Raw genomic sequence first — 23,165 nt, forward strand, 5'->3', positions numbered from 1 at the left:
CAAATATCAACTCCACATCTCGAACATATTGGGGATATTCGCGACTTCAGCCTTGCCAATCTCACCACACCAAGTCTAGGCACCTACGGCACAGCATATGAGATGTACGTGCCCAATTGTCGGGTCAGCTGGCAGTGTGCTGTATGTAGGCTGACGAGTGCAACCTTGGAACCCTTAAGACGATGAACAGTAATCCTAGGGTACCCATCGAGCCGCGCTCCTCTGCACCTCATTTGCTGCCAATTTTGTGTTGGTGGTTGTGCTGGCAAAACCGCTGATGGGTGCTGCCGTATGTGAGCCCTGATCGGCCATTTGTATGGTCTTTTGTTGAAGGTTGTGTCTGGAATCGCTAGCCCTGGCTCGGGCCGGCCCCATGGGTCGTCTTACATAGGTGACCAGTCACTTTCGTTGGCAAAGGTGGTCACCCTACTTCGAAATATCAGTTCGGGCTGGACTGTGTGGGAGTTTGCGAAGCCAACACCTCGCATGCCGTTCCTGGTGAGTTGCAGACGTTGCGGCACGACAAACATAGACAAGATCGGAAGGGCGTGGCGCGGCATCGTGGCCATGATATGGTGCACTCGATATCTACATCGCGTGAGAGACCATGGTGTGGTTCATATCTAGCATCACGTATAGATGCAACAACCCTCTATGCATGTGCTTTTTGAGGGATAAATGTACGGTGCTGCATAGGCCGCCATTTCATCATGAGACCAATGATGCATAAAGCACCAATTCACAGAGCCATGGCGTCGAACTCAACGATGCTGACTGGATATCACAATTCGTGGTGGTACTAGAACACCTCGTGCGAGGAGAAATGATATCAATTTGACACTCTGTCAGCTGAGTCTACTTCTGTTTGTCTCCCTTTGACGAGATGCAGGTGAGTTATCGCCGACATGGCTCAGCAATATTCACAAGTCATCAGTCAGGCGTCATGCTTGGTGATGCAATTGAGCACATGTCGTTGGAATGGTTAATCAGCCTCACCACCGCAGATAGTCATTCTGACTGTGCTGGCATGCCACGTCAACTCCCTCAACAGGCAACTGTTGAAGACCGTCTATTCGAGACTAGTTTGGCAACTTTTCGACGGTCCGACACTAATTGATCTAACGCAGAATGGGCTCTGTTTCGCAATGATAGACACAGCAGCATACTGTAGGAATTGATCCTATGAGTCGGATAGTGCAGGATCAGCCCCTATCTATTTGTTGTACAGTAGAGTTCACTATCCATGAGGATTCGGCATCTACTTTGTCAGACGATAGGGTCGGTGCATTGAATTAATCTCCCACAAGCTTACAATACCGGGTCCTCACGCCATCACTCGCATATTCATCTGGTCACGTTTCACGCCGCGAAGACCAGTCATTGTCTGCGAATTTGAAGACATGGACATGGCAAGTTCTGCCCAAGAAGTAAAGCCAGAGAGAGTGGTAGGGTTCCCCTTACTACCGCGAGATGTGAAACGGCGAATTTGGTCCCGAGTAGCTGGTCCTAGTGCGGGGGTGGACCTTGTAGGTACATGAGTCTAACAAGTCCGTTGGATGACAGCGACGGTTGTTTTGGATATACATCTATTTCGGTCGGGGCTAAGTACAGGACTTGGGGGCCATGTCTAAACGCATCCACGACGCAAACGAATTACTCTAATAAGAAGTTGCGAAAGATGGGAATTTCATGGATATTCCCTACTCCAACGGGGGCCTCGGAACAGTTCAGAAAACTTGTTCTGAGAGCTATGGCTCGGATGGCATCCCCGGAGCTTCTGGAAAACATCCGCAAGGACCCACGAGTAAGAGCTCAGGCCCCAACTCATCTCATCATATGCTGAGACAAGGCCAGATGCCCTAGGAGGATTCTGAGGGAGATGGAAGGGGCCTCATCTCACCGGGGGTCTGACTCTGACACTCAAGTGAGAGTCTGCCCAGCCTAGCACAGGCACAGGCGCAAAGCACCGAACGGCATGAAATTCAGCCTCTTGAGATCCTGCGCTGAATCCTTTTGGATCTGTGCGGCATTGCTTGATACTTGTGGTCCAATCTTCTGACGCCGTTTCAATTAACTGTCACTGCCGCTATGCTATGCTCAACAATGCCATGCTACGTGGACCTTCTTCTGACCTCTGCTTCGGCATACGGGATTCGGCAGCGGATCGCCTGCGGCTTCAGCGAATATGCTATTCATGGATATGGCTTCCGCATGTGCTGCATGTTTCATTTCATGCATGCTTGCTCGGTGGTCATCAAATTTACGCACATGCCTTCGCTGTTGAGACCAACAAACATCAACCAACGTCAGGATTTGACATGAATTGACTCATCACCGAGATTTCACCCGAAGGTTGGACAGAATTTGCCTCGTCGGTGAATGCGCTGGCACAAGACATTACACAGGGAGGACCTGGGTTGAAATGCGCAATCTTTCCTGCGACTACCCGTCTGTAACCCACGGTCAGAGCCATCATGTCCGCTTGTCTCCGATGAAGCATCCTACAGCTGCTGTGCCATGCTCGACGCTCCTTTCACTGGCTGTTCTTTGTCTTGGAGATATCCACGTCCGTCTTGGCATGCTTAGTCGTCATACCAGCCAGGAAAACACCCTCTTACAGGAACTCATCCGGCCGGCATGACGTCGCGACATCTCGGCAGCTGCCTCATGCTGTGCTCTCTACTTTTGTGTTCCTCCGCTTGTTGCCTTGCTGCGTGTTTCCGTTCAGTCAGCTCACTTGGTTATGGTACGAGGGGAAACTCGACCGATGCCTATTGTTTGTGCTACGAAGGTGAGAAAGGCGGACTGAGTTTGTGAATTGTGATATGTCGTGTTGAGAGGTCATTACGCGAGGTCATCTGTCAAGGACAAGGTGAGTTGGGGCTGTCAGATGAGTCTGCTTCTCTGTGCCTGGGAGCTCCGGTCGGTTTCTGAAAGCTGTGAAGTGATGGAACTTCATTGTTCGTGAGGTTGTTGTCTGTGGTTGTGATAGTAGTTTCTCCCCAATTCCAGTTCAAACACCACAAAGAAGTGGCCATGGGCCATCATTGTGTTATGGCTCTCAATAAGTTCTCAGTTAAACCAATATCCTTTGTCTTGTCATCTTTTGTAATCGGACAAGCAATTCTTGACCTCACTTTTCGATGCGGTTATGATATAGGGTAGCTTAAAGACAAAACAGAAACAGAACAAGGCTTTATAGAATCAGATAATCACATATTTTATTTCTAAAGCGCCATAAATGCTGGATTTCCAAAATATCTCACCTACAGCCCTCGTCTCTACGTAGACGTGCCTCATTGCCCAGCCAAGGGCGTAGATTTGGACTGAATCTCACGAATGGTGTCCCTCGTCCTCGAGTTCGCTTCGAAGCTAGCCTCAATAAGGTCTACAACCTCAGAGACCGAAAAGTACAGACTCAATTCGCTTTCGCACCATAGATACCGCACCTCGTTAAGATTGCTCTGCAGGACTTCGCTCAGATACTTGAGACGTAGCCAGCTAGGGGCGTACTGGGCAGTCTGAGGAACCTCATCCTCTGACTTTGCGGTTCCTGTGAGGGTGCTGGGCAGGAAGAGGTCGTCGAGCTCAGTAGCTGTAGCGATGGTTTTTGCAATATTGTATGCCTCGTCTTGGCCGATGGACGACATCTCGAGGACGTCTGTGATGAGCTTGGTGGCGAGAGCATCAGCCAACGAACCCAAAGCCTGAGTCCAGACTGAACGAGCGAGGATAGGTTTCCAGACAGAAGCCATGGCACGGATGCGGCCCGAAGCCAACTCGACACAAGCCTCCATCTCATCTTGCTGCAGAAGGCTTTGCGCTCCACCTAGGAAATCTCGAAGAATGGTCTTTTGGATGTTCATCTCGTTGGCATAGCTGCGATTAGCGAAGGCTTGCAAGCTCTTGATGTCGTTGTCAAGCCGTAGCATGTTTCGCGCCCGAGGTGTCAAGTCTTCTCGCTTCTTCCAGCCATTAGCGAATTCGGAGAGCTTCTCTGCCAGATACATAGCATCGTTGTATAGGAACCTGTTCCGGATTAGTTACGCACTCCACCATTTCTTGGAATGTCCTTACATGTTACCACCCTCACTCCTAGAGTAGTAATGAGGTGAGATGGCCCTGAACAAGGCCAATGCAAATGTTGGCAGACCGAATAGACCAGGCGCTGTAGCTGCGACAGGAGCATATTCCACATCGTCCCTCGTGAGTGCAGCACCATCCTCTAAGATGGCATAAATTAGTTCGAGGACCGGCTCAGGCATGGACGAAATGCTATAAGTCTCCTTTAGTACGAGCTCCCGAGTCTCATCTTGGGCATGAGGGGTTTTGCTCTTTGGTTTCGATGCCTGTACTGGCTCCTGGATTGTGTCCTCGTCTCCCCAGCCCCAAGCAGCAGCACTGTCATCTTCATCATCCTTTTCTGGGGCTTCTTTGGTGTCTTTGGCCTCAGTAGCGGTGTCTTCCTCATCCCATCCCCATGCATCTGCTCCATCGTCTTCGTCAGCTTTTGTAGAGCCCGGACCCTTTGACGCGGATTTGTTCTGGCCTTCGGGTTGCTCGTTATCTTCCTCCCATGCATCACCCCAATCAGCTCCCCAGTCAGCAGCTTCGGTGTTTGCTGCTGCTCCTCCTGGCGTCTTTGTGATCTCTTTGCCTTCTGCCAGAGATACCATTTGCTTCTCGACCTTCTCGACCTGTTTTGGCTCACCAATTCCACCAAGTAACTTGGATCGGACAGAGTCGAGCGTTGTCTCACGACACTTTCCAAGCCATATTGAAGGCGCATTGTCAACCCAGTTTTGTAAATCCGTAAAGCCCGTATATCCATGTTGAGTCAGAGACTGGCAGAATTCACGAGCTCTCTTGATCATGGCCTGGAAGTTGTCCATCTCTTTTAACGATGGAGGTACTGCAATCTCCAGCCACTCCCCAATCAGCTTAGGTATCACGTCTCCCATCATAAAGTTACCAAGTGATGGCAAGAGATCAGAAGGAAGTTTTTGGGCGAGAAAAGCGAAGGCCGTTTCTAGGTCGTTGAGCAAAGCATTGACTGATCTTGGCGCTTGCCCTGATAGCTTGAGGACCTCTCCATCTGCCTGTATAGTAGGCAAAGTATCATTCTTGACATCCATACGGGGAGATATGACTGCGGCATCCAAGTTTCGCCATAACTGCTCCATGCGCTCATCAACCTCTTTGTAAGCTTGAAGGCCAACTACTGCATCAGAAAGGTTCATTTGCTCATCTAAAACTTGGTTAGCGGTAGTGGTGTCCGAGAGGCAGTTTCCTTACCCTCAACAGCGCTGTAAACGGCGAATTGGCGTGTCTCAATATCCGCATGAATTAATGTCTTCCATATATGGTCGAAAACCTCATGAACAGAAGACTTGAGCTCGAAACTTCGAAGATTCAAAAGTTTCATGACTCGACAGGTTTTGCTTACACCGATTTGGTCAATTGCTTCCCATGACTCTGTCAAGTGGTGGTGAGTATGATATCGGCAAGGGGAATTTTGTAACATACTCTCGAGTAGTCGCAACGAGTCTAATATACGGCGTTCATTCTTAGCAGCTTCTACTTCACTTAGGAGCTGGTTGACACGTTTGATAGCTTGCAATGCGCCGTGCAGCTGTTGACTGTACTGGACTTCCCGATTCAAGAATTCCGCCTTTTCCTCCGCATCTTGAATCGCCTCGCCAGAAACATCAGGAGCTTCGGATTGCCGTTCGATCTCATTGGCCATCGCCTTGGAGCGGAATATGTCCTCCTGTAGAGTCTTTGAATTCCGCACCCAGGAATCAACATCTTGCTTTGTTTCTTGGTTGATGGTGTGTAGCTCGGCCTGTGGGCGTCGTGAGCAACATAGCTGGTTGAAGTTCGTTTGAATAGAGTCATATTACCTCCAGATCTCGCTTGGCTTTCGCCAGAGCTTGGATCGCAGGTTGTAGGTCGGTTTCGGAAACAGGAGGTAGAACGGAGATATCGTCGGGGAATCGACCTTCGAGGGAGAAGGCGACGAGAGCGTCGCTCAGCTGTTGTGGAGCTTGCTCCGTTGTAGCGGCCATCGTGATAGAGGGAGGTGTATTATCGTAAGAAGGTCGGGCAACGTTAGGTGAAGCTAGTTGTGTATCGTAGGTTTAGCAAAACGGCTGCTGAGTTGCTTGTGGAGCGTAATAGTGAGATGTTGCACTTGTGGGACTCGAATAGTAATTGGGCAGCTCAAAGTTCAAAGTGAAACATCAATATCCTCATGGCTTGCTGTGGGCTCTTGTCATGAGCTGGTGGTGTCTGTCGCAAGTTACAGTCGAGTATCAGCCACAAGCTGGCAACTTTCCAGTGCCGTCATGACAGCACTACAGCTTCCCTCCCTGGCGCACCTGCCACTTTCCCACTGAAGCCAAGCACTAAGTGGCTGAACATTGGCCAGTGCGCTTAGCGGCAGTGCAGCCAATCAATGGCGAGCACAAGCCACTTTAATGGATTGTTCATGAAAGCCCATCTTTGGATTGCATTATTCTTGAGGTCATGAATGGAACGACAAGGACCGTGCCAACCAAAATCGAGAATGCTGATAGCCTTCTGGCTTGTGCTCCTACCTAGAGTTGTGGTGATGGCGGAGGCTATACCCGGATAGATGTCTAGGTTTAATTCGTGCTTGTGGTTAATGGGAGCAAAAGATGCTAAAACAATGTTGGTAGCTCCCACTCATTAAAATGTTTGCTCACATCCAATGTCTTGTTTCAATCCCCTCTATATAAAGTATCTACCTATTTGAATCTTTCTTCCCCATCCTCAGCCGTCTTCTGTCGTATTCCTGTTACCAATTTACACCAAGTGCTACCTCGATAGCGGGGTAATTTTTCTCGTCAGGCCCATTCCCAGTAATTGATTGGACCCCTCCTCTCCTCGTCATTCTTACTCGCAGCAACCTACAGCCTTATCTTACGGTACTTAGGCAACAAATCTTTGAAGGTGAGTAAAGTATTTTCCTTGTGATCAGGTACTGTCTGCATTGCGTGTCACATATTTTGGTGGGTTTCTGCCTTGTCTGCCTCGTCCTTCACCTTTTTTTCTTCCTGGTCAGTCTTCTTCTCTTGATGGCGGGGTCTTGTGTATCTGTGCTGCTGTGTAACAGCTATTCACGACAATTCGTATATCAGCATAACTCTGCCTGTTCCTCTATATGAAGTTGGTTGGAACCCTCGCTTCTTCTTTTCAGTTGGATGCAGGTCGAGTTGAATTCTGAGTACTGTCAGCTGCTTTTTCTCAGATTGGGATATAACTGTCATCGACAAAGCACTTTCACCGTCGTGATGTCACCCAAAAACTCCTATTCACGATATGTTGTTGCAGTGGTAGTCGCCCTGCTCAGCGTTATCGTCTATACAATCATGTCAAACGTTCCTCTTGCGGCTACCAGCATTGAGTTAGTCACGTCTTCTCATTGACACAGTTGCTTCTCTGGGTTGAACCCAATCACCGTCCGCTTGAATGAGCGCCACTCCCGATTCTTGTTTCCTCAACCGCTCACAGTCTTATAATATCCCGTGGATCACTAAATTATCACGTGCTCTTACTTTATAAGCCCGACTCTCTTCCTCTATCTCTTTGAATTCTCTCAAATTTCTATATATAAGTAGATTGCTAACTTAACAAGTTCTATTTGGAGCCTCGTAGGCCTCAAACACTTCAAGATGTCACCAGAACCTTCAAAGTCGCATTTCCGCAAGATACAGAGCTTCAAAACGGACTATGCGCCTTGCACAATCACTCAATATGTGTCAGACCGGAGTGGAATGCAGGTTGTTGTCGCTGACCGCAAGGGCCCTAAGCTCAATGGCTACTTCACCTTAGCCACTGAGATCTTTGACGACTCTGGCGCTCCTCACACTCTTGAGCATCTCATCTTTATGGGTTCCAAGAGCTACCAGTACAAGGGTCTTCTTGACAAGCTCTCTTCCCGAGCATACTCTCACACAAATGCCTGGACTGCTACCGACCACACGGCTTACACACTTGAAACCGCCGGTTGGGATGGTTTCGCCCAAGTTCTCCCTGTGTACCTTGAGCATGTCATCTTGCCTACCATTACGGATGAGAGTATTGTGACCGAGGTCTGGCACATCGACGGCGAAGGCAACGATGCTGGTGTTGTCTATTCTGAAATGCAAGCTGTGCAATTCCGCAGCTCTGAGCTCATGGATATCAAGGCCCGTCGTCTCCTCTATCCTGAAAACGTTGGTTTTCGTTATGAGACTGGTGGCATGACTGATGCGCTTCGAGTTCTTGCCCCTGAACGTATCCGTCAGTTCCATCGGGACATGTACCAGCCCCGAAACCTTTGCTTGGTTCTTGTGGGTGAGGTCAACCAAGATGAGCTTATCCAGATCCTCGAAGACTTTGAAGAGTCTATCAAGGATGACATTCCTTCTCTTGATACCCCTTTCAAGAGGTGAGCTGCATAATTACTAGAGAATTGTGCTTTGCTGACTAGTCACAGGCCTTGGATTGACTCCGCCCAACCTCCAAAGATTGACGAGACACAGATTGTGACCGTTGAGTTCCCAGAGGAAGACGAGTCCGTTGGAGAGGTCCTCGTTGGTTTCTTTGGACCTAACTGCAACGACCTCATCCAATCATCTGCCCTCAATGTGCTTCTCACATACCTCTGTGGCTCTTCTGTCTCCATTCTTGAGAACGTCATGGTTGAAAAGGAGGAGCTCGCCAGTTCGGTCTCTTACTGGACTGACCCTCGACCTGACATGGTCATTTGGCTGCAGCCCACAGGTGTTGCTACTGAGAAGCTTGAATTTGTCGAGAAGCGACTGTTTGAGCTTCTGAAGGAAGTTGCCTCGAAGCCTATCGACATGGATTACATGAGAGAGTGCATCCGTCGTGAGAAGCGTCAAGTCAAGTACCATGCTGAAACATCCGAGTCTTTCTACGCCACAAATATCATCACCGACTACCTCTTTGGTAAGCGAGATGGCTCGACCCTCAAGGATCTGAAGGATTTGGAAGAGTACGATGTTTTGGAGAAGTGGACAGACCAGCAGTGGCGAGACTTCCTCAGCAAATGGATGGCTGATGCTCCTCACATCTCAATCCTCGGCAAGCCTTCCCATGAACTGGCCACCAAGATGAAGAAGGACGAAGAAGCTCGGATTGCTAAGCGCAAGGAGGATTTGGGTGCTGAAGGTTTGGAGAAGCTTGCCAAGCGTCTCGAAGATGCTAAGAAGAAGAATGATGAGCCCATTCCCGCCTCTGTCGTCGATCGCTGGAGTGTTCCTAGCACGGATTCTATCCACTTCATTGAGTCCGATACTGCTCGTTCAGGACATGCTCGCGCGGTCGGTCTGGGTAGTGGTTCGGCACAGAAACTCATTGATAGTACAACTCAAGGCAAGCTTCCTCTTTTCATCCAATTTGAGGATGTCCCCACCAACTTTGTTCACATCACCATCCACATCGGCACTTCTCAAGTTCCTAATGAGCTCAAGCCCCTGATGCCAATCTTTAGCGACAACTTTTTCAATACACACATCATGCGTGATGGAAAGCAAGTCGGCTTTGAGCAGGTTGTCATGGAACTCGAACGAGACACTATCAGCTACTCCCTCCACTCTGCTCGCTACATCAGCGACCCTGACGGTATAATGATCCAGTTCCAGGTTGAGCCTGAAAAGTATGCTGCAGCCGTTGAGTGGATTCGCACCATGATGTTTGACTCGATCTTTGATCCCCAGCGACTCAAAGCCAGCGTTACCAAGGCTTTGGCCGACATCCCTGAGTCAAAGCGTGATGGCAAATCTATGGCCAGCGAGGTCAACGCTGCTATTCACATGGAAAAGTCCTCACTAGCTGTTGCCAAGCGTGTGCTTGTTCGCGCAGTGTATCTGAAGAGGCTCAAGAAGCTTCTCGAGAAGGAACCTGAGAAGGTTGTTGGTTGGTTCAACACTGTTCGAGACTCGCTTTTCACTTTCCAGAACCTCCGCTTCCTTGTCACAGCCAATCTCGAAACTCTTCCCGACCCCTTGACTACTTGGGACACGCTCTCCAAGTCTCTGACTGTTGCTGAGAACATGGTTGAGATCCCTAAGCCTGTGAGCCTGCTCAACGATGAAGGCCGTAACCCCGGATCAGTTGGCGCTATCATTGTGCCCATGACTACTCTGGAGAGCTCCTACTCAGTCTCAACAGCCCAAGGCCTGGCCTCCTTCGACGATCCTCGTCTCGCCTCCATCATGGTTGCCATTGGATATCTCGAAGCTGCTGAGGGTCCTCTCTGGAACGCTGTTCGTGGTGCCGGATACGCTTACGGTGTCTACTTCTCTCGGGATATCAACTCCGGTATCATCTCATACCATGTCTACCGCTCACCCGATGCTTACAAGGCTATCAAGGCCTCCAAGGAGGCCATCACCAAGATTGCCAAAGGTGAAGTTGAGATTGATCGTCACTTGCTCGAAGGCACCATCAGCCAGATCGTCGTTATGTTCGCCGATGAACAATCCACCATGCCTAGCGCCGCCCAGCAGAACTTTGTCCAGGGTGTTGTCCGTGGTCTGCCTAAGGATTGGGGCAAGGAGGTTCTGCGACGCGTACGAGCCGTTACCGAGGATGAGATCAAGACTGCTCTTCTCGAGACTGTCCTACCGTGCTTTGAGCCTGGCAAGAGCAATATTGTTGTCACTGCCGCCAAGATCATGCAAGAGGTTTGTTTCCCTCCCCATCTTTTCTAGTCATTACTAACAATTTCTAGGGTATGGAGACAGCATTCAAGGGCATGGGCTATAAGGTCCAGACTCATGAGCTTAGCTACTTCCACGATGATTACGGCCTGAAGCCTGAGGAAGGCGAAGAGGAAGAGTCATCTGAAGAAGATGAAGGGTTGGAAGGCTCTGAAGGATCATACGATTCTGACGAGTCATATGATGATTAGATGAACAAAATGAGTAAAACGTAGATGGCGCACAGGTAGACTCTGGGATCATCAAGAGCATATCGGTAGCAATGCCATGAATAGATAAGATTAAAAAAAAAACACTTCTATTGTACAGTTGAGCCTGGTTCTATACGTGTCTAAGGGTGGCCAAGTCCTTTCTAGATGACCAGCTCAAATCAGCCATTTTCCTATGTCTAAAACGCATTCCCAAAGAGACAAAGGATCTCTTGCTGAGATGCAATCTAAATAGATAATCTTTTGCTGCATCTACAGCTCATCACGTCCACTGGCCTTGACAACACCCTCCTTCTCGTTATCAATGGACTTATCAGTGACACCCTCGGTGACACCCTCAGAGCCCTTCCAGCCGAGAGCCTTGAGGCGCTCAGACAGATGGGGGTGAGAGAAGTGGTAGCTGGCGTACACCCAATCGGCGTCCATGGTGCTAAGGTTCTGGATCTGGAGCTTGAGGAGAGAGCGGGCAAGCTCCTCGGGGTAACCAAGCTGCTTAGCGAAGGCATCGGCCTGGAACTCGAACTTGCGGCTGACGATGTGCATAAGCAGGTTGATGACGAGATCCATAGGAGCAAGAGCATCAGAGAAGAGGATGAAACCAATGATGATGGGGTGCTGCTTGAGGAAGCCGAATGAGGAGTACAGAGAGTGGTTGTTGATGAAGACCGAGAAGAGGAGGAAGATGTAGAAAGTGTGAGCCTAAATCGCGTTAGCTTCAGTATTATTCCAATGTAAATTCATAAACTTACCTGAGAGATACCGAAGAGGCTGGTTGTGTGACCAAGCTTCCAGTGACCCAATTCGTGAGCGAGAACAGCAACAACCTCATCAGGCTCGCTCTTCTCAATGAGAGTATCGTAGATGACAATGTGCTTCTTCCAGGGGAGACCAAAGAAATAGGCGTTGGAGTGGGCGCTTCGCTTGCTTCCATCAATGACATAGAGCTCGTGAAGGGGGAACTTGAGGCTAGCAGCGAGAGCTTCAACCTTGGTCTTGAGCTCACCATCCTCAAGAGGAGACAGCTTGTTGAACAGAGGCAGAATAGCAACGGGGTAGATGGTGATCATGAAGACCTGGAGAGCAATGACGAAGAGCCACAGGTAGTAGAAGAACTGGTTACCAGTCTTCTGGATGATCTTGAGGAAACCGGCGAGGAAAGGAGGCGCGAGAACGAACGTGAGGGCTTGGGTCTTGATGAGATCGGTGACGAAGAGCTTGGGTGTCTGCTTGTTGAAACCAAACTCCTCCTCAAGGACGAAAGTCTGGTAAATCGAAGACGGAAGACGAAGAAGCTGGCTAATAACGGCGAAAGTCAAGACGAAGACAATAGTATGGCTGATCTCTCCAGTGAAACGCGCAGGAGCCCACCTGAGAAGAAGATCACCAGTCCAGGACCACAGTTTAGGAAGGACATCGAAGTGCATAAAGGCGATATTCTGAACCTGAGAGTAGAGACCGTTGATGATTTCAAACTTTGCCTTGGCGCGGCCGTAGGCTTGAGACTTGTCGAACACTTCCTGGGAGACTTCCTTGGAGAGGACAGCGGGAGGGCTAGTTTTCTGGAGGACGCGGTATTGACGGAGAGTGAGGAACGATTCGAAGAGGTATTGGCCTACGGAGAAGCCCATGATGAGCTTCTTCCATGGGAAGAGCGGGCGATCGAGGAAGCGCGCGAGGCGCTGTTGGAGTTAGCATCCATTGAAACAATTGAACAATCTGATCAGGTTCAGGGCATGCGAGATATTAACGTACCTGAAGAAAATCCATGGTTGCGGTGCTGTTGATGAACCGAAAACCTGGGGTTGTAGTTGTAAGAGCGAAGCTACCTTAGGCTGCTTAATGCGCCCCTGTTGCGTGGCTTATCAAAGTGGGATGGATGATAGAGATCTGGCCTAACACACGTCGGCGGTGATATTCCCCGCTATCCCGATGTGGTAATACGACAGAATACGACGTAAGAGCAGAACACTACAGTATTACAGCAGCAGGTGTCATACTCTTGGACGTCATGAATTGTGTGATTCAATTGTCGTGGCGCGAATCATTTATATGTATTGGTTGCATACTTCACACGTGTCTCACATCACAAGGTAGAAATTTCAAGTAGAGCGAGGCATGAATGCTCGAATAATCCACAAGCTACGACAATACATCTTACACGCAATAGCGAAGCAGCAACAACAAACAGCAACAAAAAAGCATCTCTAGCAAGTAGCCCAACCAGTAGCCAACTACACAAGATCCTTACTCTTTCGGTACACGCGAAGCCATCGCCATCACGCTCCCAAAAGCTGCAACACCCCAGTTCCCCGCCTGACACAAGATAGCCTGGACCATCAAGCTCACAGCCCAAAGGGGCATCGCAGGTGAAATCTGGGGAGTCTTTTTCTTTTCTTGACACTGGCTCCAGTTTGAGCCCCCTTCCGAGTGGCCTCCTAGTGCCCATTTGTCGCCGCCGAAGGAACCGGCTGAGGGGGACGTTCAGGACCATAGGCCACTAGCGTTCCTTGCTCGTTGCCTTGTGGTTCCTCCTCTGTATCGTCGTCGAACTCGCTAAGTTCTTCCTCCTCGCCCTCCTCGTCGGAGTAGTCGCTTTCGTCTCCTTCGTTTCCTCCGTGACTATCGGAGTAACCGCTTTCGACGGTGTTGGACATTCCAGGTGGCACGCGACGCCCTTGTTGCTGCATTTGCTGGATGATGCTCATGAGCTTCTCCGTCTTCTTCTCGGCGGTTTCTGTCTTCTTCTTCCACTCCTGGCGCTCTTCGGCCATGCGGATGATGTTGGCAGCTGTGGCCTCCTTCTGTCGCTTGAGGGCTTCGTTCTCCTTCTCTAACCGCTTGCCCTTCTTCGACATATCCTCCATCTCTTTGCGGAATGATAGGAACAAGTCGTTACTGTTGTTCAAGGTATCCTCCACCTGCTGTGCCATTAGTCAACATGCCGAACTATCTTATCCGAGTCCACCCACCTGCTTAAACTTATCAACGTAAACATTAAGCTGGTTCCTCAGCTCAGTTTCTGTTTTGGTAAACGCTTGGACTTGCGCCTGTAGATGTCGGGCCTTTGTCGATTCCCCCTCTGCGTTCTTCTTCTCTCGTTCGTATCGCGCCATATGGTACTGTACTTCGAGTTCCTTGGTGCGCATTAACGAGTGGAAATGCAACTCTCTTAACTCGTATTGCTCGATGAACGATTTGAAGCGAATTCGGAAACTGTGAATAACAGGTGAGCGGAGTTCTAAGTAAAAGAATGGTCGGGACTGACAGTTCGTCGACTTCCATATCCACCACTTGCTTCTTTGGAGTGTCTTTTTCTTCCTGATACCCATCGAGTTTGGTCAAGAGCGTAGCATACTTTTCGTCCCAGTGAGCGTTGTTCCGTTTCTGTGTCGTCTGAAGCTCCTTATTCTCATTCTGCAAATAAACTTAGCGAATGCCTCTCCACCAGCCATCTTGCACAAACCTTCATCTTGTTGTTGTCCCGCTGGAGCTCGCGACATAGCTTCTCCAGCTTCTCCTTGAGACCGACAGTCTTATTAAGCTCCGTACGGCTTGCATCTCTCTCTTTTTGTAGGGTGTCCCCGCGCCGCTTGTTCTTCTGATTTTCACGCTCCAATCGTCGCATATCAGCCAACAGTTCACTAGACCGCTTGGTGAGGTGGTCGATTTTCTGCATGTTGTCCATCTTGGATACCTGCTGCAGGAGATCCCGGTTCGCTCTCTTGACTTCACGTTCTGTACCATCCACGTATCAGTATCGTTCCGAATCGATGGGAGGCTGCCGCTTGCAGACGACGAGGGCGTGACGCACCGATCTCCAGCTCTTGCTCCTTGTCTCCCGCGGCATCCTGCTCCAGCTGGGATATCCGCGCATGGAGCAGACGCGATGCCTCGTTGTTATCCATTCCTTTCTTTCCTTTGCCTTTCTTGGTAGGTGAATGAGCGTGTCCGTCATGCCCGTTGGCTACAGGAGCATCCACCTGGCTGGCTGGCATCGCCGTCGAAGCTACGATGGGCCAATGTAGCGACGGCAATCGTTCAGGCGGGGGTCACGAGGTCAGGAAAGGCCGGGGGCATCGAAGCGGGATGAATCGTCGTTAATCGTGGGTGGGATGTTGGTCGCCAGATGAGGGGTTGAAGTTGTGATAATGAGAAAATGATGCTCAAAACACTATTCGGTATCGGCTGAGATGCGAGAAGATGCTGTTAGTCGGCCTCACACATGAAATTGTCAAGCCCAGCACTCGCAGCGAAGAGGCACGTAGAGTGGTTGAGGAGGGAATATCTTCGCACCAAGATTGGCTTTGTCGGTATGATGATAGCAATCAACACTAACGCTGAGTAACGGCAACAGTACGACCTATATGAATTCCGGAAGGATACAGCGTTGAAGTCAGAGTTCGTTGGACATCGAATAATACAGTCGCTAACGTGTGACAAGATGGAGGGTTCATGGAGGTTTGAGATGGATAGGTTTTGCCATGGACCTTTGTGGTGATTATGTTGGCAACTGCTAAGTCGCTAACAGAATCTGGTGGGCGTCTAGGGTCCCTCAGTTAGTGTCTCAATGATCACTAATGCGGCTTTAGAGGTCTTTGGCGCTATCCCACAGTGGCCGCTCACTGAGTAGTGTCCACTGGCCACCCACAATTACGGCATGTCCTTGGCACTGACGTGGGCTGGAACCCGGCCTTTCCATGAGGAAACTGCTGGGGTTACAAAGCAGACCCTTTCACTTTTTCGGGGCGAATCGTTCCGGCGTCATTACATGCATGCATCAAAATCTCCGGTGACTGTTTAGCGATAATTTCAACTCTTTCATAAGTTTCGCATATCCGACTGTACACTATTTTCTTGATTCTTCTGTATTATTAATTATCTTATTGTGCCTCGTAAACCTCCGCCACAATGCTTCGTAACGCCGCCGCCGGCGCTCGAAAGGCCGTCACGGAGCTTTCACAATTTCCTAAGCCTGGCGAGAAGCTTCATGGCTTCACTCTTGTTCGATCCAAGCATGTTCCTGAGCTTGAGTTGACGGCTCTTCACCTTCAGCATGACAAGACAGGAGCCGATTATCTGCACATTGCCCGCGACGACAGCAACAATGTCTTCTCGATCGGTTTCAAGACGAACCCTCCGGATGATACTGGTATTCCTCACATTCTAGAGCATACGACACTATGCGGTAGCGAAAAGTACGACTCGTCTTGATATAGACATGAAAGCAGAGAATGCTGACTGTCTATAGATATCCCATTCGTGATCCTTTCTTCAAGATGCTTCCACGAACACTATCGAACTTTATGAACGCGTTCACGGCATCAGACCATACTTTCTACCCCTTTGCGACAACCAACGCGCAGGACTTTAAGAACCTCATGTCTGTGTATCTTGACTCAACATTGCACCCACTGCTCAAGAAGTCCGACTTTACCCAGGAGGGTTGGCGAATTGGTCCCGAGAACCCACTTGCTGAGGATGAGGCGAGCAAGAAGTTGGTATTCAAGGGCGTCGTTTACAACGAGATGAAGGGCCAGATGTCGGATGCTGGGTATTTATACTACATTCGCTTCCACGACCATATCTTCCCCGATATCAACAACTCGGGTGGCGACCCCCAGAAGATCACAGACCTGACATACGAGCAACTGCGAAAGTTCCACGCAGAGCACTACCACCCCAGCAACGCCAAGGTCTTCACTTATGGTGATATGCCCTTGGTTGACCACTTGCAGCAGGTCGATGCTCAGCTCCAGGCTTTCGAGAAGATCCAGGGTGACAAGCAAATTCACGAGCCCGTAACACTAAGCGGCCCCAAGGAAGTTACTCTGTACGGACCACTTGATCCTCTTGTCGATCCTGATCGTCAGTACAAGACCTCTGTGTCATGGATCATGGGTGACACCACGGATGTGCTGGAGTCTTTCTCTCTGGCACTTCTATCAACCCTCTTGATGGATGGTTATGGTTCTCCTCTGTACCGAGGTCTTGTTGAGGCTGGCATGGGCGCTGATTGGAGCCCCAACGCTGGGTATGACAGCTCAGCCAAGAAGGGAATTTTCTCTATTGGTCTCACCGGTGTTCAGGAGGCTGATGTTCCTAAGCTCAAGGAGAAGGTTCAACAGATATTGAGGGAAGTTCGAGAGAAGGGTTTCGACAAGACCAAGATCGACGGATCTCTGCACCAGCTCGAGTTATCGCTCAAGCATAAGACTGCTAACTTTGGATTCTCCATGCTGAACCGTCTCAAGCCCAAGTGGTTCAACGGTGTGGACCCCTTTGACTCATTGGCTTGGAACGATACCATCAATGGTTTCCAAGCTAAGATGGCTGAGGGCAACTACCTAGAAGGTCTCATTGACAAGTATCTACTCAACGATAACACTTTGACATTCACAATGGCCCCTTCAACCACCTACGGTGAGGATCTTGTCAAGGAGGAACAGGAGCGACTTTCTACCAGAATCCAGGCAGCTATCAAGGAGGCCGGCAGTGAAGAGAACGCTCGGAAGCATTTCGAGAAGCAAGAGCAGGAGTTGCTGGTTGAACAAAACAAGACTAACACCGAGGATCTCGGCTGTCTGCCCACTGTCCATGTCAAGGATATCCCCCGAAGCAAGGAGCCTGTGGTTGTGCGCGACGAGAATGCCAACGGCACCAAGATCCAGTGGCACGAGGCTCCTACGAACGGCTTGACATACTTCCGGGCTATCAACACATTGGAGAACTTGCCTGATGAGCTTCGCGAGCTGGTCCCTTTGTTCACTGACAGCATCATGCGTCTTGGTACTAAAGACTTGAACATGGAGCAACTTGAAGACTTGATCAAGCTCAAGACTGGTGGTGTTTCAGTTGGTTACCACTGCACACCATCTCCCACCGATTTCCACGCTGCTAGTGAAGGCCTCATTTTCACCGGTATGGCTCTAGATCGCAACGTTCCTGTCATGTTCGATATCATCCAAAAGCTCGTTTTGGGAACCGATTTTGACAGTCCCGAGGCAGCTCTCAGAATTCGACAGCTGCTTCAGGCGTCTGCTGACGGTGTTGTGAACGACATTGCATCCACTGGTCATCGGTTCGCAATGGGCAGTGCCGAGTCTGGTCTTACCCGCTCCTCGTGGCTTCGACAGCAAGTTTCAGGCCTCTCCCAGGTGCAGCTGGTGACCTCTCTGGCTAGCCGACCTGAGACAGATAAGCTTGAAGACGTTATCTCCAAGCTGAAGCAAATTCAGAGCATTGCACTTGCGGGAGGAAACCTGCGGACAGCAATCACCTGCGGACCAGAGAGTGTTGCAGAGAACGGTGCTTCTCTGCAAAAGTTCGTGGGCAACCTCTCCCGTGATCCCCTCGACCTGAAGAACCCGTCTCCCCGTCAACTTCCCAAGGATAGCAAGACCTTCTATCCTCTGCCTTACCAAGTCTACTACGGTGGACTATCCGTGCCGACCACATCGTACACAGCAGCGGAGGGTGCGCCTCTCCAGATCTTGTCACAGCTTCTTACACATAAGCACCTGCATCACGAAATCCGTGAGAAGGGTGGCGCATATGGTGGAGGTGCTTACTCTCGACCCCTTGATGGCCTCTTTGGCTTCTACTCCTACCGTGACCCCAACCCCCAAAACACACTGAGCATCATGCGCGGTGCTGGGCAATGGGCTGTTGATAAGAAGTGGTCAGACCGTGACCTTGAGGAGGCCAAGATCTCTGTGTTCCAAGGAGTTGATGCGCCCAAATCTGTGAACCAAGAGGGCATGGGCCGATTCCTCTCAGGTATCACCGAGGAGATGAAGCAGAAGAAGCGTGAGCAGCTTCTTGACGTAACCAAGGACCAAGTGCGCGAGGTGGCGCAGTGCTACCTCGTCGACGGACTGGCCAAGGGCGAAGGCAGAGTCGCTTTCCTGGGAGAGAAGCAGCCCTGGGTTGACGGCGAATGGAAGATTCGCGAAATGGATGTCAAGGGCGCTGAGTAGGGCCAAAAAGAAAATGATTATGAAGCTAATGACGACCTAGAGTTGGAAGCACCGGCATGCTAGAGGTTTGGATGAGCAATGAGAAGCTGGAGTTACAGCTGTATGATGGCGTGTACGATGCAGTGTATATTACACAGATGAACAAAGCATAAATGACCCTCCTCACGTTGCCTCGCAGCGGAACTTTCCACCCTATGTGAACACAAGGAATTTTGTGCCTCGTTACGCGTTCAGATACGATACATCTCTTTACCTATGCAATGGTACAGAGACCACAGAGCAACGCAAGAGTAGATACAGCCCCTCTTTTCTCATCTGTCTATCTTGATTTCTGGAAGCTACGTTCACCTTGGCATCTGTTGTGGGAACCTCGAGGCTGCGGAGCGAGAGCACCAAGTACGAGGAGTTCTGTGATTGGAGACTGGGGAGACCGTGGAAGAAGGGAGTCGGTGTGATGGGTGAAAAGAGGTGGTAGCTCGTTCTATCAGAGCCGGAGTCCTTGAGCGATGGATTTACTGGACTAAAGAGCAGAGTACATGCATGTGATGTGTTACAGAGTGACCAACGTTGACAAGCAGTGTGACTGTCGCAGGTTCTCGGACGGAAGACGATGCCGATTCGTCTATTCGTATACGATGAGATATAGAGGCATTAAAAAGGCATTGTTGACGGTGTCCTTTTGATGGAGAAGATGACGATGAAAAGTGATAGCCAGGGGTTGGTCAATGGTGCCTGACGGCGGAATAAGCTCCAGCCTTACGCGGTCCGTGGTCTTGTGCTTTGTTTATTTACTGAGGGAATTATTGGATCTTGATTAGGTATGCTAAATGTCAAGGACATGACGTTAACAAGCCAGTCCTCAGGGAGCAAGGAAATTAAAACCTTAATACGGAGTATATGGTGTTAAAATAATCAATCCTATCCTAAATTTATCGTAAACTTATGCTATTTACCCAATTCTTTGTATCATTTAGAATCGAGGTTATCGTTTGTTACCCCTGAGGACTCTGACTCTGACTGTGACTCTGACTCTGTCGGTCAAGAAAAGCTTCGAAAAGACCCGGAATGTAACGAACGAACGGGCTTCTATACTGGGAAATGCACATGCACGGGCTGCATGTATCGGTACATATTTCTGCATTTTTCCCAAGGCGTGGTGTCTTGTTCCCGAGACTCTGGAAGTGTCTGAGACCAATGGGATATTCTACCGCTGCTGGGGCTCTTTGGGTTTAGCGCCGGGTTTCTTCACCTTAGTCTAGGTCTGCAGCATCGAGATGGTTCATCCACCGCCAGTTGCAGTTGGAGAATATGTACGAGGTCAGGCCAGGCCACGGAATTGTGACTGTAATTACGATGAATTGTCAACTTTGGTTATCTACATAAAAATATAGAGAGTTTAGGTATTTTATACAATCGTAATTAGGCGCCAGCTCTTGTACTGCGCCACCGAATTGTGAATGTCCCCTGTAAGTACGGGTACGTACAGAGTTTACTGCCCCTCTCGTCAACGTCACAGTGGAGGGCAAAAATTTCTCTCTCCATTATTTTCTTGGACCTGGATCTGGACCTGCAAATGCAATTATAACCTGCAACGGAAACGCGACACTCCACTCTTTTCCTGTCTTCGAATCAGCAGAGCCCAAACTAAACTCGTCGACCTCTTTTTTTCTATCTTGGGCCAAGACTAGATAAAAAGGCGGTCCCCCCATCTTTCTCTCCTCTTCGACAACTTGTCACGTTTCATAACGACAATTTCTATATCCTTAAAACTGCTCCAACGCCTCCCCGTTGATACGAACCCGTTATCAACAAAAACTAAAACAACTTTGAGCACTTGACAACTGCTCAAGCTCCTCACCAAACTCGACCCGCCTTTGGTCTCTTAAAGGCACCGCCTTCACCACGGCTCCTCCGGCCGTGAGCTTCGTCAGTGACAAAGATTTCAGCCTCTGCAAGCCCTCCCACATCATCAACGCGATCCCCCCTCCCGCTGCTATTGCTGCTCGACGATAAGCTCCTCGATCTCTCCGTCTTGCACGACCCTCGATCCGACTACACTCCCCCGTCGTTCTTCGACACCCGTCAGCTGCCGCATAGGAGGTTTACAGAGGTTCTTCCTCTAGCCGAGGAAGAGTCGAGGAGGCCTCGCCAGTCCACTGAGGGATCAGTCTGCTACCGCTCTCGACCGCCCTAACACCAGCTGAACCCCGTACGTTCAAGCTTCACTCTACTATATATACTTTTCTACAAAGTATCGTCTTTCCACTCTAGTCCACGGGCTTAAATCCCTCTCTCAACTTCCCAACGAACCCCCGCAACTGTTTGGGATATGGTTATGGCAACGGCTGTCCTCGACACCTACAATCATAATGTCAATCACCCTCATATCGCATTAAAGAAACCCCTGCTTCAGGAACCTCTTGAGCAATATGGCGTGATTACTCCAAAGCAACTCATCGGCCAGGCTCTCCACCAGCGCGTGGAGGCCATTGACCATGAGATGTGTGAGCCTGGCGACGAGGATACTTTCTTCGTTGCTGACCTCGGAGAGGTCTACCGCCAGCATCTTCGCTGGAAGAAGAATCTCCCTCGGGTCCGGCCCTTCTATGGTGAGTACGAATCTCGACAATTATGCTGTGATACACACTAACAAGCACCAGCCGTCAAGTGCAACCCCGATCCTCAGATCATCAAGCTTCTGTCTGAGCTCGGAACCGGCTTCGATTGCGCCTCCAAGACCGAGATTGAGCAGGTCCTGTCCGCAGGACTTAGCCCCGACCGCATCATCTACGCCCAACCCTGCAAGACTAACTCGTATGTCCGATACGTCAAGTCTGTGGGCGTCAAACAGATGACCTTTGACAATGCCGATGAGCTCTACAAGATCGCCAAGCTCTACCCAGGAGCTGAGCTCTTCCTACGCATCATGACCGACGACAGCGAGTCTCTGTGCCGCTTCAGCATGAAGTTCGGTGCCGCCATGGACACCACTGAGGGACTTCTCGCTCTGGCCAAGGACCTTGGCCTCAACGTTGTTGGCGTCAGCTTCCACGTTGGATCTGGTGCTTCCGATCCCCTTGCCTTCTACAAGGCCGTTCGCGATGCCCACACCGTCTTCCAGCTGGCCCACGAGTTCGGCTTCAATATGCGCACCCTCGACGTTGGTGGTGGCTTCAGCGGCGATACCTTCGAGACCATGGCTGCCGTCCTCGGAGGCGCTCTCGACGAGTTCTTCCCACCTCATAGCAATATCGAGATCATCGCCGAGCCTGGCCGATACTACGTTGCCACCGCCTTCACCATCGCCTGCAACATCATTGCTCGCCGAACTGTTGAGGACCCCACCCTCGACGGCAAGGGCTACATGCTCTACGTCAACGATGGCGTTTACGGCAACTTCTCAAACATCATGTTTGACCACCAGCAGCCGATCGCCAAGGTTCTCCGCGCCTCCGGCAAGACTCTGTTCGAGACCACCGCTGCCCATCCCACTCCCGAGGGCGAGGGCTTCGAGTACTCCGTCTGGGGTCCTACCTGCGATGGCATCGACCGCATCACTGAGAGCACTCGCTTTGACTCGATCCTCGATGTCGGTGACTGGCTGTACTTTGAGGACATGGGTGCCTATACCAAGTGCTCTGCCACTCAGTTCAACGGCTTCTCCAACGCCCACGACGTTATTTACGTGTGCAGCGAGCCTGGTGCCAGGGCCCTTCTCGGTCTGTGATCTCAATCACTTCTTGCACCTCAATGGCTAGCGAAACCATTTCTTTCGTATTCTCTTTGGAGAATCCTTTTGTTCGTATGTTTTAAACATCATCATGGGCCGATGAAAATAGCAACACAAAAGTTGACAGTCAATGTTTGAAAACGAGAAAAGAGCTAGATAGACGGATTTTAGATTACAATTAATTCCTGAACTGTCAACCCCAGACGCTCTTTAACCCTCTTGTGAGATATGTCGAGCGACAGCATCAGGATCACACAGATCTTCTCAGGGACTTTTATTCTTTGACTAAGTTTATGCATGCTTACTACCTGAGACTAAAATAAACCCGTACTTCATAACTTTAGGCGAATCATCGTTGCTGATGCCAACTCCAAACTCCATGCATATTCCTTGCATGCCTGATGGCCAATGCCAAATATCTGTACATGATCATATCCCCTTGTTTCGTGTTTTCATGAATAGTAATTAGGTTTTTGTCGGGGTTTTACTCTTTGTT

The 23,165-nt window shown here is 50.0% G+C and overlaps 6 protein-coding genes across 6 annotated transcripts; 3 read left to right on the plus strand and 3 right to left on the minus strand.

Moving 5' to 3' along the window:
• Positions 1 to 3,296: 3,296 nt before the first annotated feature.
• FPRO_05793 (uncharacterized protein) lies at positions 3,297 to 6,068 on the minus strand (the record flags this gene model as incomplete). The annotated part of the gene is made up of 5 exons (XM_031229364.1): positions 3,297 to 4,029; positions 4,078 to 5,248; positions 5,296 to 5,475; positions 5,527 to 5,845; positions 5,904 to 6,068. The coding sequence occupies 5 exons, from the start codon at positions 6,066 to 6,068 to the stop codon at positions 3,297 to 3,299; spliced, it is 2,568 nt and encodes an 855-aa protein (XP_031079608.1).
• Positions 6,069 to 7,697: 1,629 nt separating this feature from the next.
• On the plus strand, positions 7,698 to 10,945 carry FPRO_05792 (uncharacterized protein; the record flags this gene model as incomplete). The annotated part of the gene is made up of 3 exons (XM_031229365.1): positions 7,698 to 8,455; positions 8,504 to 10,718; positions 10,766 to 10,945. The coding sequence occupies 3 exons, from the start codon at positions 7,698 to 7,700 to the stop codon at positions 10,943 to 10,945; spliced, it is 3,153 nt and encodes a 1,050-aa protein (XP_031079609.1).
• A 270-nt stretch (positions 10,946 to 11,215) lies between these two features.
• FPRO_05791 (putative zinc metallo-protease) lies at positions 11,216 to 12,730 on the minus strand (the record flags this gene model as incomplete). The annotated part of the gene is made up of 3 exons (XM_031229366.1): positions 11,216 to 11,662; positions 11,713 to 12,642; positions 12,716 to 12,730. 3 exons carry the CDS (start codon positions 12,728 to 12,730, stop codon positions 11,216 to 11,218), a joined length of 1,392 nt encoding a protein of 463 aa, XP_031079610.1.
• A 668-nt stretch (positions 12,731 to 13,398) lies between these two features.
• Positions 13,399 to 14,958, minus strand: FPRO_05790 (uncharacterized protein; the record flags this gene model as incomplete). Its single annotated transcript, XM_031229367.1, has 5 exons — positions 13,399 to 13,881; positions 13,933 to 14,176; positions 14,229 to 14,377; positions 14,427 to 14,698; positions 14,775 to 14,958. The coding sequence occupies 5 exons, from the start codon at positions 14,956 to 14,958 to the stop codon at positions 13,399 to 13,401; spliced, it is 1,332 nt and encodes a 443-aa protein (XP_031079611.1).
• A 913-nt stretch (positions 14,959 to 15,871) lies between these two features.
• On the plus strand, positions 15,872 to 18,939 carry FPRO_05789 (uncharacterized protein; the record flags this gene model as incomplete). The annotated part of the gene is made up of 2 exons (XM_031229368.1): positions 15,872 to 16,158; positions 16,212 to 18,939. The coding sequence occupies 2 exons, from the start codon at positions 15,872 to 15,874 to the stop codon at positions 18,937 to 18,939; spliced, it is 3,015 nt and encodes a 1,004-aa protein (XP_031079612.1).
• A 2,335-nt stretch (positions 18,940 to 21,274) lies between these two features.
• On the plus strand, positions 21,275 to 22,666 carry FPRO_05788 (putative ornithine decarboxylase; the record flags this gene model as incomplete). The annotated part of the gene is made up of 2 exons (XM_031229369.1): positions 21,275 to 21,548; positions 21,600 to 22,666. 2 exons carry the CDS (start codon positions 21,275 to 21,277, stop codon positions 22,664 to 22,666), a joined length of 1,341 nt encoding a protein of 446 aa, XP_031079613.1.
• Between the last annotated feature and the right edge of the window lie 499 nt (positions 22,667 to 23,165).

This window comes from Fusarium proliferatum (genome assembly GCF_900067095.1).
Source record: "Fusarium proliferatum ET1 genome assembly, contig: FPRO_scaffold003, whole genome shotgun sequence".
Taxonomy (NCBI): domain Eukaryota; kingdom Fungi; phylum Ascomycota; class Sordariomycetes; order Hypocreales; family Nectriaceae; genus Fusarium; species Fusarium proliferatum.